Raw genomic sequence first — 18,728 nt, 5'->3', positions numbered from 1 at the left:
GCTTTGGCGCTCGAACATCTCGTTTATTTACCCATTCAGCTTTAGAGAGTGGGAAATGTTTCCAGGCCACCAAATACTACACCTTACCATGATGCTTCCTAGAATCCAAGATCTCTTTGACCTCAAAATGCTGTTCTCCTTCAATCAAAATGGGGACAGGAGGAGGTTCTTGGTCTGGACGTAAAGGGGATGAATGTTCTGATTTCAGTAAGCTGACATGGAATACCGGATGAATTCGTCTTAAATTTCTTGGCAACTCCAATTGTACCATGATTGGGTTAATGACCCGAACTACCGGAAAAGGGCCCACATATTTGGATCCCAGCTTTTTAGACTTTTGGGTAGTTTGCAAGTATTTGGTGGAAAGATAAACCATATCACCAACTTTATAAGACCGTGCCTGACCCCTTTTCTTATTGGCCTGGGCTTTATGAGCTCGATGCGCTTCATCGAGTGCCTTACAAGTTACTGACCAACTGCCACGTAGCTGTTTGGTCCAATCAATCATAGAGGGGTTTTGTGGATTCTCTTGGGGCAACTCTGGAATTGGCACAAAATCTTGGCCGGAGGCTACCTTGAAAGGGGTGAACCCTGTGCTGCTATGTATGGAGTTATTATAGGCCACTTCTGCAAACGGAAATAAATCTGCCCAGTTATCTTGCTGATAATTTATATAACATCTCAGATATTGTTCCAATACGGAATTGGTTCTCTCACAAGCCCCATTTGTCTGAATATGGTGGGTGGAGCTTAATCTCTGGGCGGTGCCTATTAACGCTAGGAACTTTTTCCAAAAATGGGAGGTAAATTGAACACCCCTGTCAGAGATTATATGTTTTGGAGCACCATGTAACCTGTACACATGGTGGACAAACATTTTCGCAAGTGTTTTTGTGGAAGGGATCTTGGGACATGGAATGAAATGCACTTGTTTGGAAAACAAATCAGTAACCACCCAAATAACTGTGTTCCCCCCCCCACTTTCGGGCAATTCTACAATAAAATCCATGGAGATCTCCTTCCAACGGGCATCTGGTCTGGCAACACTCTGAAGCAGACCAGGCGGCTTCCCCGGAGGTCTCTTGGCTGAAGCACACACGGGACAGATGGCCACGTACTGTATACCTCAATGTCTTTCTTGAGTGCCAGCCACCAGAATTGTTGTTTGACTAGATGTAGTGTTTTGACAAAACCGAAATGGCCAGCAACTTTGGCATCATGAGCGTGTTGTAACACTGTGGCTCTGAGACTGGCGGGAACATACAACTTGGCTCCCACCCAAGCCAGACCATCTCAAAGTGTACACTCATTCGAGTGGGCTAGAAACCACTCGTCGGTCTTTAGAGCTTCTTGTAGTTGCTTAGACAAATTGTCCAATAGAGCTGGATCTGCCTTTGCCTGCACTCTAGTAGTTACCGGTACAGCCAATTGTGTTGAGGGGATAATTGGCTGGATCACCTCCTCTCTAGCACTGTTGTATTGTGGCAGTCTCGAAAGGGCATCCGCCATAAAGTTCTTCCCTCCAGGAAGGTAGCGCAGGGAGAAATTAAATCATTTGAAGTGATGAGCCCAGCGGACTTGCTTTGGGGATAGTTTATGTGGCGTTTTCAAAGCTTCCAAGTTTTTGTGGTCAGTCCATATCTCAAAGGGGTGCTTAGCTCCTTCAAGGAATTGTCTCCACATTAACAGTGCCCAACGAACTGCAAAAGCCTCCTTCTCCCATATGGCCCATCTCCTCTCGGTCTCCGTCAGCTTACGAGAGGTATAGGCACAGGGTTGCAGCTTTCCTTCTGCATTCATTTGCAGAAGTACTGCCCCTACTGCTACATCGCTGGCGTTGGCCTGCACAACAAAAGGCTCTTCCATGTCCGGATGCTTAAGGACTGGTTCAGCAGCAAACAAACATTTTAGTTTCTCAAATGCCGCCTGACAGCCCATAGTCCATTCGAGGAGCCAGGAAGGCTTTGGTTTTACTTCTCCTTTTGTCTTCAAAAGATTTGTAATTGGCAACGCGATTTTGGCAAACGAGGGGATGAACTGTCTATAGAAGTTAGCAAATCCCAGAAACCTCTGTAGTTGTGTGGTGGGGCCCATTCCAACACTGCCCGGACCTTTTCCGGATCCATCTCTATTCCCTCATGCGAGATGCGGTATCCCAGATAGTCAATTGTGTTTTGGTGGAATTCACACTTTGAGAGTTTGGCATAAATTTCAGCAGCCCTGAGTTTTTTCAGGATGGTCCTCACCAATTTCACATGGTCGTCCATGTTCTCGGTGTAGATAAGATTGCCATCCAAGTAGACCGACACCCCCTTGTACAGGTGTTCATTCAGTACTTCGTTGATTAGTTGCATGAACACAGCAGGGGCTCCTTGCAGTCCAAAAGGGAGTACCCGAAACTGGAAACATCCCAGCGGGCAGTTAAAAGCCATTTTCCATTCATCCCCTTCCTTAATACGGACTTGGTAGTAGGCCTCTCATAAATCTAATTTGGTGAAAATTTTCCCCTTGCCTAGGTGAGCTAGCATGTCCTTCATGAGTGGCAGGGGGTAGACATTTTCTACGCAAATAGCATTCAGGTTTTTGTAGTCAACTACTAAGCGAAAGGACCCATCTTTCTTCTCCCGGAATAGTACTGGCGCTGCCACCCTCGGCCTGGCCGGTTGGATAAAACCCCGTTCTAGATTTTTGTCAATAAAGCTCCGTAGTTTCCCCAGCTCCGGGGGGGGGGAGGTCATGGTGTAGATTTTTGGCTTAGGGAGTTTTACCCCAGGAAGTATTTCAATGGTACAGTCCGTTGGCCTGTGGGGGGGGAGGGCAGCACGTCTGAGGCCTTCTTGCTGAAAACCTCCTGGAAATCCCAATACTCCTTTGGAATCTTCTCCTCCCCCTCAATGTGGTCTGTTGCCATTGCCCCCCCCTCGTTTTCCACTCCGTCCCCCAAATGGGGTTCTTCCTGCCTTTTCCTGATTTCTTGGAGCAAATGCACAAAACTCCCATCCTCCAGTTTATGCACGGTTTCCATTTACGGAGTCAAGGCAGTCCAAGTATGAGGGGCTGCTCCATACCCGAGGCCACAATAAAACTAAGAGTCTCTAGGTGATCCCCCAATTGCATCTCGATTGGTTCAGTCACAAAACTGTCTGGGCCCCCTTCTGCCACCGATCCGTCTAACTGACAGAATGCGATGGGCCTTCTCAACACTTTTAGCCTTAGGCCCATCTTTTCCACCACGTCTGGGCTGATTATGCACCTGGTGCATCCAGAGTCTAGGAGGGCTGGCATCTGTCCATGGGTCCTGGTGGATGGCACCCTTAATTCTACAGGCATGATCATGGAGCCCCCATTGTGACTCACCAGGTCATCGTCGTCAGAATCGGTGTCAGTCTCACTGTCTTCCGCGATGGTCAGAGTTCCCAACTCACCCTGTTTCTGGGGAGCAAACTCAACGACTTCTCCTTTCAGGGCGGACTCGCGGGTTTTCATGGGTGCTTTATCAGCCTTCTTTCCTCCGGGGGCAGTCGCTTTGGGCGCTGGCTTGGAGAAGCACTCAGCGGCTTGGTGCCCCTCCTTTCCACATTTGAAACACACGGAGGATTTTGGCTTGGGCTCTGTCTTCCCCACTGTTGCCTTTGGCACTCCCTTGTGGAATGAGGAGGATGACTGATCTCAGGCGCAGCCACCATGGATCTGGCTTCGGGCCAGATCGATCTCCACGTCTGCTGCTACTACATACCAGCTCTGCAGATCTTCAGGGACCCCCCTGTGCCCAGCAATCTTTGTAGATATCCTCATTCAATCCATCTTTATAATCTTTATAATCCTCTAATAGGGCCACTTCTGACCACCCTCTCATGAAGGGTGCCAGCTCGCAGAACTCCTGGGTGTACTCCGCCACCGATCTCCAGCCCTGGTGAATGCCCTTCATTCTAATTCTCACCTTTCGCTCAGCTAGGGGGTCCTCAAAACCCATTCTGAGGGCTCTCATAAATTGGTCATAATTTCTCAGCAGGAGAGAGTTGTTATTGTGAAGGCCCACCATCCATTCAGCTGCCACTCCCTCTAGGGTTTGGTAACGCACCTCACTCGTGCCGCATCCGACAAGAAATCCTCCCCCAGTCCTGCATATGGTTCCACACTTGGGTCAGGAAAAACCCCAAGGTCTTCGGATCTCCTCTGAACTTTTCTGATATGGGGGGAATTTTTGGCTTTCTTTGCCTCTGGGGTGGAGCCTGTAATGCCAGGGCCCCCTGGACTGCTGCATCTCTCGCCTGAGCTCCGGAGGCTTGAGATGTTCCTTTCCCAGCTTGCTCTTCCTCTCCCCCACAAGCAGCCTCTGCTTCATCCCTGGGGCAGTCTCCCCCCTTTTCAGCTGGGTAAACATACCTTTCTCAGCTTCTGCAGCTTTCTTCAGTATCTTTCAGAAGTTGCAGAGCCTGGGCGACCATGAGGCTTTCTTTCTGCTCCTGCATCCATGCAGATTTTCCCTTTCAGGGTCTGGTGCTTGTTACTCCTTGGGGGGGTCCTTTCCAATTCCGGTAGCCTCCCTACTCCCAACAACCATCTGGCTTGCTCTGGTTCCTCTCCCAGTCATAAATTTACCATCCAGTCCGAGGTTCACTCCCCCTCCCCCCGGGTGGAGGGACAAAACTGTAGAGCCAGCAGCTCCCATCTGGTCCTGGTCACTGTCTTGATCAGACATCGTTTGTTCAGCCCCCTCAGTAGTTATCTGGGATGGCTGTTAAAAAGAGATCTTGCTTAATGTCAGGTGTGCCTCCTTTCAATACTCAAGAAAGAAAAACCTCGACTCCATTTTCATAGAGAAAGGTACTTTTACTGAGTATGAACTGAATGCAACCATAGAAAAGCATAGGCGCGAAAATCACATATAGAAAGCATCCCCTCCCAACTGTCCAGCGTAAATCATCCAATCCACAGGTCCTCCAGGGATCATGTGGGAGCACACGTCAGGCAGTGTCATCCTCTTGGTATGCCCCGACCATTGACCTTGAAACATATCAACTTCAAAGAAAGAACTGCAGCAAAGATTCACTTTCGTTTTCCTCCAGCACGCTTCCCCCCCAAGAATCCCCTAGCTCCCCCTCCCCCATTTCCATGGCAGCCGAGCAAGTAAGCATCGAAAGAGTGGAGGCTGACAGGTTACTTAAATATAATTTACTAATGTTCTCTCCCTAAGCCTTAAAAAAGGAGTGGAAGCTTTTCACTTTTATTTACAAAAATGTATATAAAATGTAATAACATATTGATTCAAGACAGCATTTATAAATATTTTGCCCTGATTTTTTAAATAATGACCTGGAGTATTAATTTGTTGGATTATGTTTGTGAATTTACAATGCTATTTTTTATTATTCTCTAAAAGGTGCTCTATAGACCAGATGGTCAATTTAATGGCACACTATTTAAGACCGGTAACCATTATATAGAAGTTCCTGCACCTGTTAAAGGTCAGTACATTGTTGAAGTTCGGGTCCATAGTGAAGGGGGAGATGGAGAAGTAGCTCACGTAAAAATTCCAGGTATGTATATGAAAAAATGAAACTGTATGAAAGATGTTATTTTTTTTCTATAGTTTAAGTGTTTTAATATTTAGCTAAGTTTAAGGTTTAAAATTTTAACAGTATTTCCTGGTGTCTTTTATATAGTGGTGATAATTGGTCAAGAAATATAAAATATAAATAAATATGTACAGTAGTCATTTATTTTCAAATAATTGTCTAACAAAAAATATTTTATTTGTTTTCTAGCTAATATATCATAAATATACATTTTAGTGGTTGAGAGAAGCAAATTAGCAATTTTTCACTAATAATCCCCTTCCTAAAATCTTGCTATTCTTCCTTATTGTGTGGTTGTTCCTAGAAGGGCTGAACAAAGAATGCTGATGGCGAAGCCACCAGCAGAGTCCCATGAGGTAGGAGGGTCATTCTACCAAAAAAAAAGTAGACACCTATATTGGGCAGCAATATAGAAGGTATTGGAGATGGATGATCACTTTAGGGGCAATAACAAAGGCATCGTTTCATACTACATGGGATAAACCTATTCTACTTTATTTTACTGAGAAAACTACGTGAACAGATTATAAAATAATCTGATTATCTGATGATGTAATGCTGGATAATGAGCCCCCAGGTCTGATAGGGGTCCACATTCTTCTGAGGAGCTGAGGATCTTTCAGAGTATTAACGGTATAATAATGGTTAGATTTAAATCTTAGCAATGTTCTGCTACTGATATTATCATTCAGGAAAAGAAAATCCAAAACTGACAATTTGATATTGATAGTTCATTATTGATATTGATCCTGGGGCGGTCACTCTTCCGAGCCCTAGAAAGAAGGCAATGGAAAACCACTTCCCAAAAATGTTGTCAAGAAAAACAAACTGCAGGAGCTTGTCTGTGTAGTTGTCAGGAGTAAAGTCTAATTTGAAATCACACAGAGGACAAGTTTAGCAAATAATTAGAAAATATCTGACTATCACAATTCAGAGAATACAATTTGGGGAAGAATCTTTAGAACATCTCTGTTTTACTTGTAATCTTCCTTAATCTTCAATCTTTTGTATAAAATGTAAACCTGTTTGATTTTTCAGGAGCTGCTGCTGGAATATTACCTAGCTGTCTTGGTTTATTGTTGCCTGTCCTTGGTATCCTTATCTTTTTGGAATTCTGAATGTACCTGAACATGTCCTCAGTTTAGTGCAAAGGACTGAACCTAAAAGAAATTCTTCTTTTTTTCAATTTCTTGAGGCATTGTCCTAAGCCAAATAAATTACACTTCCAAGTAAATTATCTTCCTGACTTAACTATGGAACTTCAAGGACTGAGACACCTAGAAACTCCTTCATCAAGCAACTCAAGTTTTGAAAGTTTGAGGAATACTTTTTAACATGTTCGATTATGCCTTATGAAACACTTCTGCTGATCTGCAACAGTTGCATGATTCGGTCCAATGGGGCAAGTTACAGTGTAGTGTTAAATCTAATAATGTAAGCTGTATAGTAAAAATAAAATCACCACACATAGGTGCTTTAACTTTCATAATAAATTGTGAAAACATAATAGAGATTGAAAAATTGATTGTATGTGGTATATGTAGAAGCAACTACGTCTGTCGGTACTATCCTATCTGTTTTGTGTACTGCATTTTTTTTTAATGGCCCCTGTCATTTATGACTTTTCAGGTTTTTAAAGATACAGTCAAAGCAAAAGCATTGCACTCATTTTACAGCTTTTGTAACTTGAAGTAAATAAATGGATTGAAAACACCAGAATGCAAGTTAAGGATTTTATTTCTGGATCTATTAATAAGTTTTAACAGCAAAGGATTCCAGTACCTTAATTATATAATGGAAATTTAACTCAACATATTGTTTTAAATAATGCAAATCACAGAGAAGTTTATTTTGATGTAAATTATCTTACTAGTGTGGGAATCACCCCCCCCCCCCGAAGAATGAAATATTTTGAGGAATATTAAAAAAGGCAGAATAAAATATTTCCCCCAAAAGAGAAATAAAAAATCTTAAGGAAGTCAGAAACTCAGAGCCCCAGCTCCCTGCCCCCAAGCAGATACTGGGGAGGCAGCTTTTAGAAATGCAGATTTGGTAATCCGTTGAAGACAGAATATTTTGAAATTCCCTGCAGCAAAGTCTGAACAAATATAGGATTAGTCCTCACTCAAGATCCAAAACAAGACAAAAGCCATTAAGCCAAAATAGGAATTATTGCATCACCCATTATTGCAGTCCAAACTTCAACCAAACTTAGCTCAGACAAACACCTAGGATTTGTACTTTGCTTATAGAGCCAGCTATAACCCCTAAATAATCCCTACATGGCCCCATGGGAGTCTGACAACAGCCAATAGAATACATGTTCTTAAACAGGAACAAGAGCTCAAGTGCAAAGCCCAAGAGAAAGTATAAAAACCCCTCACTCTCAACTCCATTATGTCAGTTGCACCAGAACCACAAACATGTGGTCCTAGTCATCAATAAATGGGCCCTCTTTTCAATCAGCCTCCAGCCTCCATTTGGTCTCCAGTGCCTTTCTCCTGGATTGGAACTGAACCAGATGGATATTTCTCCCACAATAGCTATATAAACAAATTTACTTTTAGTATTTTATCTAAATGTAATTGCCACATTTGAATAAATTGACTTCTATCCAAATACATAATTTAGATTTTAATATTGCAGACACCTTATTTTGCTCATTATAAATATGGAAATTTGAAAAGTAATTACCTGATTGCATAAATATTGACATGAGTATAGTATTTAAAATAATGTTTAAAAATCAAAGCAAATGCTGTAATAATAAATAAATATGCAATAAAAAGAAAACACATTAGCAGTTAACAAAATCTATCTGAAAGGATTTTTTTTCCCTCTGAGACACATATGGCGTTCTTTTAGTGAAGGCCAACCTGGAGGAAAATGATTTGCATTTTCCAATAAATTAACATTGTTTTACTTCCTAGAGTTGTAAATAAGAGTTGTAATGTCCTAATCCAATTTTCCCCATTTAATTATCCCAAGATATAGATTCATTACAATTCAAAAATAGAGCTCAAATATTGTTTCCTTCAAATATGTTTTCAAATTTAGGGTTCCCACAAAAGATAAAGAATGTCTTTGTTCTGACTGTTTGTTCTATGCGGTATTTAAATTTTTAAAAAAGGAATACTTACTTCTTTCAGAAACTATGATGTATTGAGAATTTGATATGAATTAAAAGAAAAAAACTGCTCAAGTTATACTGAATCATTGGCTCAAGTAATAGTGCAAGTGTCTGATGCTTCCAGAATTATAAACTTGGAGTCATTATTTTATTAGCAGAGCTTTGCTAGCTGATTTAGAAATAGAATTTAACTTTTTAGAACTGATATTGTAGATGCCCATAATGATACTGTCCATGTGAAGCAAGAACAGATCTGTCAGTACTTTACACTCGTTCTATAATTTGTATGACTTTGTATTATATATTTACATTTTAAAACTCTAGACTCTTCATGCAAAATATCAATATTTTATCAATGTTTTACTTTTGTTATAGTTTAAAACTTTTTTAAACAGTAGGTCAAAGGATAATTTGTTTTTAACTGAATGTTAGAAGATTAATAAATGTTATTCATAATTATATACTTATTTGAAGAAACTAAAGTTCATGCATAAGAAACTAATGTCTTTGGGAGTCTTCTATATATTTTGTTTTGGTTCACTTTTATGCAAGGTATCTCATATTTTATATAACCTACATTCACAATTTTTGTTTGTTTCTTTCTTTCTTTTTGCCAAAATGCATGTCTGCCTAATGAATTTCTAACACATGATAAAAATATCAAAAGTAGATATTTTTTGCATGGATAACATTTGAAAAATGAAAGCACATGTATTTAATTTAAGCTGCAATACACTTGAGCAAGATTTCATCACTCAGACTAATGAACTAATCCCAGATTTTCATTGTTCTATACAGCTGTACAAATTTTACTGAAATATTCAGTTACCAACAGTTATTGGCACAATTAACTATATACTGTATCATCTGGTTTACAATGCAAGGTTCTTAATTAAAATTTATATAGATACATTGCTTGTTTCTTTGTATTTCAGGCAATATTGATATTATTACCGGTATTTGATACTAGTAAATATTAATTTTTAAAGTTACTTTTTATCATTTTCTTTACTATTGAATAGACCAGGACTACACTTTGTCCATTTTATGGTTGAAAAATAAATTATAATTAAATAAATGTATTAATAGTACTCCAGATATAACAATTGTCATTTGAATTTTCCAGAGCCTTAGATTTCTTTGTATAGGTGTAGAGGGGAAAAGTACATGATTCATAGAAATAAAGTGTCCTAAAATATTTTCTAGTGACATATGGATTAATCAATAATCTCTTTAATGTTACTGATTTAATACATATATTTCTCAATTATCTTATTTTTTATTTTTTTTGCAATGATTAGAATGCAGTACAGGTAATCCTCAAGTTACAAATGTAGTAGAGCCTGTGAATTACATTCAAAACTTGAGAATTTATTGATTGGCTCACATTAAATGAATGGATCATTTATTAATTAAATGCACAGGTTGTTAAGTGTACATGAGGTATCTCAGGTTGGTATGACCATGGAGGGCCAAGTGCTGGAAGAGGCTACCTGCTTCCAACCACCCAACTTCTCCCCCAAGCCACTGAGATATCTTATGCTTCCTTGAGGTCCCCATAGTTTTATTAGAAGAAATATCTTTCTGGGTTCAGCTCCTGTGGGGAAAAAGATACTGGAAACATGGAGACTGCTTGGAAAGATGGTTTAATGGTGGACAGGATCACATGGTTTGAGTTCCTGAACAGAAAAGGGCCGAGATGCAATAATAAAATTTCTAATAAAAAAAAGGGCCAATGTTAAGTCCTTATAAGGACATCCGCCGGGGATTGGCTAATCCACCGGCAGGAAATTCAAACAGCTGTCATTAGACGGCTGAGTTTGCCAAAGTGTATAAAAGAGCTCTGGCAGCACAACCGTCCGCCTTCATTCAGAGCTGAAATAAAGGTACTGAATGGACCAACGCTGGTCGCGTCTTCCTTTCCCTGCGCCAATCTAATACTGGCGACGAAGGTACCAAGGACCAAAAACGACGAACCTCGTGGCACCCTGCCAACACCACAAAAGAGCTAGTCACTGAGCTGAAGTCACTGACTAGAAGTCACCTGAAGCATGGCGGCACCAGAAACCGCATTGCTGACACTAGCCCCTTTCTGACCAGGAAAGGAGAAATGGACATCCTATATGATCCATTTTCGCCAGTTCCTGAGGGGCAACAACATCCGAGATGTGGATGACGACCGCAGAAGAGCCCTGTTCCTGGCCCACTGCGGCACCGAAGTCCTGGAGATGGCCGTTGACCTCGTGGCTCCGAGGGACATCGAAGAGATGTCATGGATGGATCTGCAGCAAGTGCTACAAGACCACTATGCACCGACGGGAACCCCGGTTGCCAACCGATTCACCTTCCATCAGAGGGACCAACGTGAAGGCAAATCAATCAAAGAATTCTTGGCCGCCCTGCGCCAAATTGCTGCAAACTGAGAATTCGACAATGTGGACAATGCCATCAGCGACCGCATTGTGTTTGGCATGAGGGACAGGGCCCTCCAGAAAAAATTCTTGAGCAGAAAGAAGTTGGTGCTCAAAGATGTCGTGGAAGAGGCCACAGCTGCCGAAACATCCGAAAAAGCGGCAGCCGCGATGCTAAGAGCCAAAGGGATCCACAAGATCCAGAGGGCACCCCAATCTTCCACAGAGGAGTCAGCTGCCGGATCAGATTTGGAGGAAGAAATGGCCGTGCATAAGGTCTCCAGACCCCCAAGGCGGGAAACCGCGCAAAATGGCGATCGGGGGGAGCGTTGTGCCAGCTGCAGAGGAGACCATGCCAGGGCCAAGTGCAGGTGGAGAGATGCGACCTGCAGACGCTGCAACAAGAGGGGTCACATCACCAAAGCCTGCAGAGCCAAGGATCCAGCCCCAGAACCATCCAGCCACCGGCCACACGAAAATCGCAACGACTACGCGAGATCATCTAGATGGTCCTACTACCAGCCCAGACGGGGAGAAAGTGACGGCGGCCGGAGGAAAGCAGTCCATCAGACGACCATAGACCACTCAGACGACGACAGCACCACCAAGCGCCACATGACGGTGCACGTGGAAGGAACCCCATGTTCCATGGAAGTAGACTCGGGATCAGTCTACTCCATCATGGACTGGCAGCAACTGAAGCGTCTCAAGCGTGGAGTCTGCAACAGAGATCTGAAGCCCTTATGGTCAAGGCTGGTCGACTTTGGAGGAAACCCGATCGGAGTCCTGGGAAGAACGTCACTTCGGATTTCCTACCACAACTTCCAGGGCAACCTCCCCATCACCATCGTCCAGAACAGCCGCCCGAACCTACTAGGCATGGAATGGTTCAAGCCACTAGGGCTCGAGATCAGAGGGGTTCACCAAATCCAACAGGACGAACTCGACACCCTCCTCGAAGAGTTCAAGGAAGTCTTTGATGGTAAGCTGGGGAAATTTGTGGGGAAGCCCATTTCCTTCAATTTAGATAAGGCAATTACACCAATTAGCCTTAAGCCCCGCAGAGTTCCATTTGCCTTGAGGCCCAAAGTAGATGCTCAGCTAGATAAGCTGATTGCCCAAGGCGTATTGGAGCCAATTGATCATGCAGCATGGGAGACCCCCATTGTGACCCCCATGAAGCATGATGGATCTGTGCGCATCTGTGCCGACTATAAATGTTCAATCAACAAGGCTTTGCAACAGAGCGCATACCCAGTTCTAGTGGTGCAACATCTGCTGCATTCACTAGGGAGTGGGTCAATATTTGCCAAACTGGACCTGGCCCAGGCTTACCAGCAACTGCCAGTAGACGAAAAAACAGTGGAGGCACAACAATGGTCACCCACTGGGGCGCATTTAAATGTAACCGTCTCCAATTTGGAGTCAGTGCAACCCCAGGAATTTTTCAATCTATGATGGAACGCCTTCTTCAAGGCATTCCAGGGTGGTGCCGTACTTCGATGATGTCTTAATCTCCGGCCACTCTAAAACCCAGCTACTTGAGCGACTGAAGCTAGTTCTACAGCGCTTTAAGGAGAAGGGTTTGAGAGTCAGAAGAGATAAGTGCATCATTGGGGTCCAGGAGGTCGAGTTCCTGGGCTATCTCATTGATGGAACTGGCATCCACCCCACCAAATCTAAAGTTAAGGCTATCCACGAAGCTCCAGCCTCCAAAAACAAAGCGGAACTTCAGGCTTTCTTGGGACTACTGAATTTTTACAGTGTCTTTTTAAAACAGAAAGCCACAGCTGCTGAACCACTCCATCACCTGTTGGGGAAAGCGGTACCGTGGAGATGGGGGACAGAGGAGGAAACAGCCTTCAAAAACATCAAAGCACTGCTCTCTTCAGACAGCGTCCTAATGCAATATCACAAGACACTGCCCCTCCTGCTGACCTGCGATGCGTCACCATACGGGATTGGAGCAGTCCTCAGTCACCAACTCCCAAATGGAACAGAGGCGCCCATCGCTTACTTTTCAAAAATGATGTCCAGCACCGAAAGGAACTATAGTCAGCTGGACAAGGAAGCCTTGGCCATCGTCGCGGGCATCAAGCACTTCCATGAGTACCTGTATGGCCAGAACTTTACAATTATCACAGATCATAAGCCACTTTTGGGACTATTTGCGGGCGACAAACCCACACCAAGCTACATGTCACCAAGGATGACACACTGGGCAATCTTCCTCATATACCCTAACCCACAGACCCGGCAAGACCATCGGAAATGCTGATGCCCTGAGTAGGTGCCCATCCCAGGAGCCGGTAGAAGACCCAGCCCCCACACTCGGACTATTCCACATTGACAATGACCTCGCTTGCCCAGTCACCTCCACAGACGTGGCATCACAGACCCAGAAGGACCAAACGCTCAAGCAGGTACTATCTTGGGTTCTGCGCGGATGGCCCACGGGGAAGATGGCAGAATTTGCCCCATTTGCCAGAAAGCAGCAAGAACTGGCCACTATGAAAGGCTGCCACCTGTGGGGCGACAGGGTCGTGATTCCCAGTTCACTCCAAAATAAGACTCTAGAGACTCTTCATAGGGGGCACCCAGGCATCGTTCGCATGAAGGGGCTGGCACGAAGCTACGTGTGATGGCCAACCCTGGACAAGGATATAGAGACCTGGGTGCCAGATGTGACCCGTGCCAGGAAGTCCACCCAGCGCCACCCCAGGCCCAGTCTACAGAGTGGGAGGTTCCCAGCAATCCATGGTCGAGAATCCACATAGACTTTGCAGGTCCAATGAGCGGAAGATACCTCATCATCGTGGATGCCTTCTCGAAGTGGCTGGAGGTCGTGCCCATGGCATCCACAACAACAGAAGCCACCACCAAGGCACTCCGGAGACTATTCGCCACGCACGGGCTACCGGATGTCCTCATTTCCGATAATGGGCCGCAGCTCACATCCAAGCCCATGGAAACGTTCCTGGCAGGACTGGGCATCCGCCATGCCCTGATTGCCCGCTACAGACCGGCCGGAAATGGGCAAGCTGAAAGGATGGTGAGGCTTACCAAAGAAGCTCTCACCAAGATGGGCACCGGCGACTGGCAGGAGAGGATCGACCAGTTCCTCCTCACTCAACACATCATGCCACACTCAACGACGCACAAGAGCCCGGCCGAACTGCTGATGGGCAGAAGACTGAGGTCACATCTGGACCGGCTGCACCCCCTGTGCAACCCAGAGGTGCCATCAGATGCCAGCCCCCCCCTGCACCTTTGCCATAGGAGACCCGGTCTTCGCGCTCAATTTCCATGGGTTTCCGAAATGGCTGAAAGGAAGAATTGAGAGCACAACCGGCCCGAAGTCTTATAGAGTGGAGCTGGAAGATGGACAGGTCTGTAGACGTCACATTGACCAGCTCCGGAAAAGGTGGAGGGAAGCGGAAGGAAACCAGCCTGACGAGGTAGGCCTACAACACCCCGATGAGGTAGGCCTACAACACCCCGACCCGGTAGGCCTACCACACCCCGATGAGGTAGGCCTACCACACCCCGAGGAGGCAGGCCTACAACACCCCGAGGAGGTAGGCCTGCCGCACCCCAGCGAGGAAGGATGGTGACACCCCAGCGAGGTAGACCCGCACCACCTCAGCAAGTCAAGCCATCGCCGATCCAAGGGAGTAGACCGGTACCCGCAGCCTGAGGGGAGTCAGCACTGCGCCGACGAGGCCATTCGCCACCCCAGCGACGGAGACCTCCACCTCCACGACAAAGTAGACCGGGGACAACGCACAGAGGGAGACCCGCAACCCCCCGGTGAGGGCGACCGGCCACACCCCAGCGAGGGAGACCACCACCGATGCAAGGTAGTAGACCGGGGACAACCCAGGGGGAGAGACCCACAACGCCCCCGCAGAGCCAGCCAATGACTCCCCCATGAGGGAGACCACCATCACCACACCAGCAGGGTCGACCAACACCACCCCAGCGTGGTCGACCTGCACCAGCCCGACATGGTAGACAGGCGACTCCCCTGGCGGCGGCGGCCACCCACCACGACAAGCCGACACGCAAGAGCAACAACAACAACAACAGCTGAGACAACAGAGCCACCAACAGAAGCTGCAAGGGGCCAAGGAGAATAAAATGGTCTTACCAGACATCAGTTGTCACCCCCGGGTCAACAGCAATGCCCAGCCATGAGGTTCCAGGGATCCCGGTCAGGGGAAGGACCACTGCCACCAGCGGGTAAATCCAGACAATGCGGCCAGAGGTGCTGGGACAGGGCCCACACACTCGACGGCCAGACCCCAGACCCTTCCGGGTCGAGAGCCAGAGGGGACAGGAGCTCCGCCTGCTCCGGCCAGTGGCGAAACCCAAATGGAACTGCGCAGGTCAGCCAGGACCATCAAGCGTCCTGCCTACCTGCGTGACTACGTGACATTCATTAGTGTTGATAGATAGACATCGAACTAGGAGGGGAGGGGTGTTATAAGGACATCCGCCGGGGATTGGCTAATCCACCGGCGGGAAATTCAAACAGCTGTCATTGGACGGCTGAGTCTGCCGAAGCGTATAAAAGAGCTCTGGCAGCACAGCCGTCCGCCTTCATTCAGAGCTGAAATAAAGGTACTGAATGGACCAACGCTAGTCACGTCTTCCTTTCCCTGCGCCGATCTAACAGCGAAGATGCTGAGCGTGCCTTAGTTTTATGCCCTCTCTGAGCTTTGAACCACCAGTGCAACATATCTTTCTTTACTGGACAACTGGCGGCATCATTTGTGAGTCACGGTCAGGGCTTGGGTTTTGGATACCACTTTTTTCTGCTATCTCTTCAAGTGAGGGGATTGCCTGGGGGATTGCCCCTCCCCCATGGAATTAGCAGTGAGATATGTGACTCCTTGGGCTTTTAGTGCCACAGAGCAAAAATCAACCTAGGAGAAGCTTTGTGTGGAGGTAAATGAAGGGAATAGTTTCAGTTTAATTCTGAATGGTGTGTCTCTCTCTGTGTGTATGTGTATGTAGCTATTTTTACAATACAGGCAATACAGACATTTTGGACAATTTTCTTCCCACCAGACAGACATCCAAGGTGTACAGAACTTGCTGTGCCAGCCACTCTCAAATACAATCCTTACATGAGTACATTAGACTGATTATTATACTGTATAAATGAGACAAGAAAAAAAACCTTACAATGAATTTCCACCCCCACCCCCCAATCTTTCCAGCTGTCTTCTGTGGCTTGAAAAGAGTCTTTTAGTCTTTACTTGTACATCTCAGGGTCTTTTCTTTCATGTCTGCTGGGTGGCATGCTTGGTGATAAGGCTAGTCAGTCAGGCTGGCAGATCACAAAGCACACAACCGCATTAAGGTGGTGAAGCAGGGGCGATGGCCAGTAGCAGAGTATATTGAAGAATTCTGGGACCTCAGGTGTCGTGTGCACTGGCCGGAAGATATTTTGGTGAGCTGTTTCAAGGATGGACTGAGTGATGATCTATACAATGCCTGCATGGCCCGAGGTGCACCGAATCACCTACATGAATAGTATATCACCGCCGAAGAAGCTGAGATCAATATGGCCAGAAACCAGTATCGAGCGGGGCGAGCATGGAAGAAATACCCACCCCAATGGAAGCAAGGGCCCCCCAAGCCACAAACCGCATTCTCTCCGAGATCTTCAGCCTGTTTCAAGTGTGGAAAAGAGGGGCACTGAGCTGCAGAGTGTCATTCGCAAACACCTGCCCAGAACCACCCACCGGGGGAGGGCCCTGCAAAACCGGGTCGGTGTGGGAAGGAGACTGCTCTGAGGAGCAGGCAGACCACAGAAGTTCCATCCCCTCCCCTCTTTGGGGAGGAAACCCTGATATCTGAACAGGAGGAATCACACTCATTCAGAAGCGATCCAGATGATGAACCACTGGTAAGCAAACCAATTAAACCGCTGACCCTTCCCTTAAGACTATTTATCCCAAACCAGGACAGGGAGATAAGTATCTCCACCCCAATGGATTCAGGGTGCACCCATTGTTTCATCAGCCCAACCTTAGTAGGGAAGTTAGGGATTAACGTAAGAAAGCTGAAAACCCCCATTGCTTTCTGCCAACTAGATTAGATCCTACCCATTACCGTGAGAGGGTAGTGGTGACTCTTCTGATTAACTTAGTCTTGCTTCCTGGACATTGGAAACCATCATTATAGACCCCTAGGCCATGTCTAGGCCAAATTTGTATTATCACTCTAGTGTTTTAAATGTATTCTAGGGCAAAGCTTCTTGTGCTGCGAGATTCCCCCCTCTCGCAGGCCTGGCCCTCTATGTTATCGAGGGCCCACCTTAATGACGGATCTTGGGACCCCGAGAGGTGGCATGTCGCAAAAAGGGGATTGAGGGTTATTTTAAAGACATTTTTAAATAGACTTTTAAGGGGCTCTGAGGGGTGGGGAGGTTATGTGGGTTTGGGGGGAAAAAAACCCACGGGGGTTGGAGACTAGTCCGGCTGCTATTAATGGTGCCATAGGGGGTACGGACTCTGGGGGAAAGGGGACTGTTAGAATGCCCTCTAGTGAGGGCTTCTCCATTAATATGCTGAGTGGGAGGGACAGGTATGGCGGGAGCAGGGGGCCGTATCATGTGGTGGGGACATGCGCTCGCTATCTCCGAGCGATTGCGTGCCCCGGTCCCCTTAGCTCTTCCCGTTCCCCAGGCTGCTCAGAATCTCAGGGCCCGAGTCTCCGGCTGATGTTGTGTAATGCCAGGTCCGTAGTAAATAAAGCCCCCCTCATTTGTGATCTTATTCAGGAGGGGGGAGCGGACCTGGCAGGTATCACGGAGACCTGGTTGGGCCATGAGGGGGGAGTTCCCCTTGTGGAGATGTGCCCATCAGGCTTCCATGCATTTCATCAGCCGAGAGCTCAGGGCAGGGGCGGGGGGGGTGGCGGTCATTCTAAGAGAAGGTCTTGATCCGAGGGAGACCACTGTACCTCAGATAGCCGGATGTGAGTCCCTTTTTGTGAAGTGGGGTCGTGGGGTGCAGATGGGTCTGTTGATCACGTACCTGGCTCCCTGCCATGTGGCAATGACCCTGCCCGAACTCCTCAATGTTATAGCCGAGGTGGCGGCTGATACCCCCATGGGATATCATGGTCATGGGGGATTTCAACCTGCCATCCATCGGTGAAACATCTGAGGTAGCTCAGGAATTCATGGCTTCCATGACGGCCATGGACCTGACCCAAGTAATTCAGGGCCCTACTCATATGGGGGGGGACACTCTGGACTTAGTTTTTATCTCTGGTCAGTGGTTGAGGGGCCTTGATATAGGAGATGTAGATATTGAACCCTTGTCATGGTCTGACCACTCGCTCCTTCAACTTGACTTTCTGACCGCCGCACCCTGTTGTAGGGAGGCGGAGCCGACCAGGTGGTTCCACCCCAGGCGCCTGATGGACCCTGATAGGTTCCAGATGGAGCTTGGGCCATTTCCTGAGACTCTAGCTCATGACTCGGCTGATGACCTGGTGGCCGCCTGGGATAGGGCGGCTGCCGGGGCTTTGGACCGGGTCGTGCCTTTGCGGCCTCTGACCTGGCACCAAACTCACTTAGCTCCTTGGTTC

At 46.4% G+C, this 18,728-nt stretch overlaps 1 protein-coding gene across 1 annotated transcript in view; it reads left to right on the top strand.

Moving 5' to 3' along the window:
- CNTN1 (contactin 1) overlaps positions 1-6,813 on the top strand; it is a 372,977-nt gene extending 366,164 nt beyond the window's left edge. The window contains exons 24-25 of the mRNA XM_070947941.1: positions 5,384-5,540; positions 6,618-6,813. Of these exons, the coding sequence (XP_070804042.1) occupies positions 5,384-5,540; positions 6,618-6,697 (237 nt within the window). The 3' untranslated portion in view covers positions 6,698-6,813. The remainder of the gene's footprint in view (positions 1-5,383; positions 5,541-6,617) is intronic.
- The last annotated feature ends 11,915 nt before the right edge of the window (positions 6,814-18,728 follow it).

Source organism: Pituophis catenifer, unplaced genomic scaffold (genome assembly GCF_029215685.1).
Source record: "Pituophis catenifer annectens isolate HBS135680 unplaced genomic scaffold, rPitCat1.0.hap2 SCAF_7, whole genome shotgun sequence".
NCBI lineage: Eukaryota > Metazoa > Chordata > Lepidosauria > Squamata > Colubridae > Pituophis > Pituophis catenifer.
Note: the sequence above shows the minus strand (reverse complement) of the source record. Positions and strands in the feature narration are given on the sequence as shown.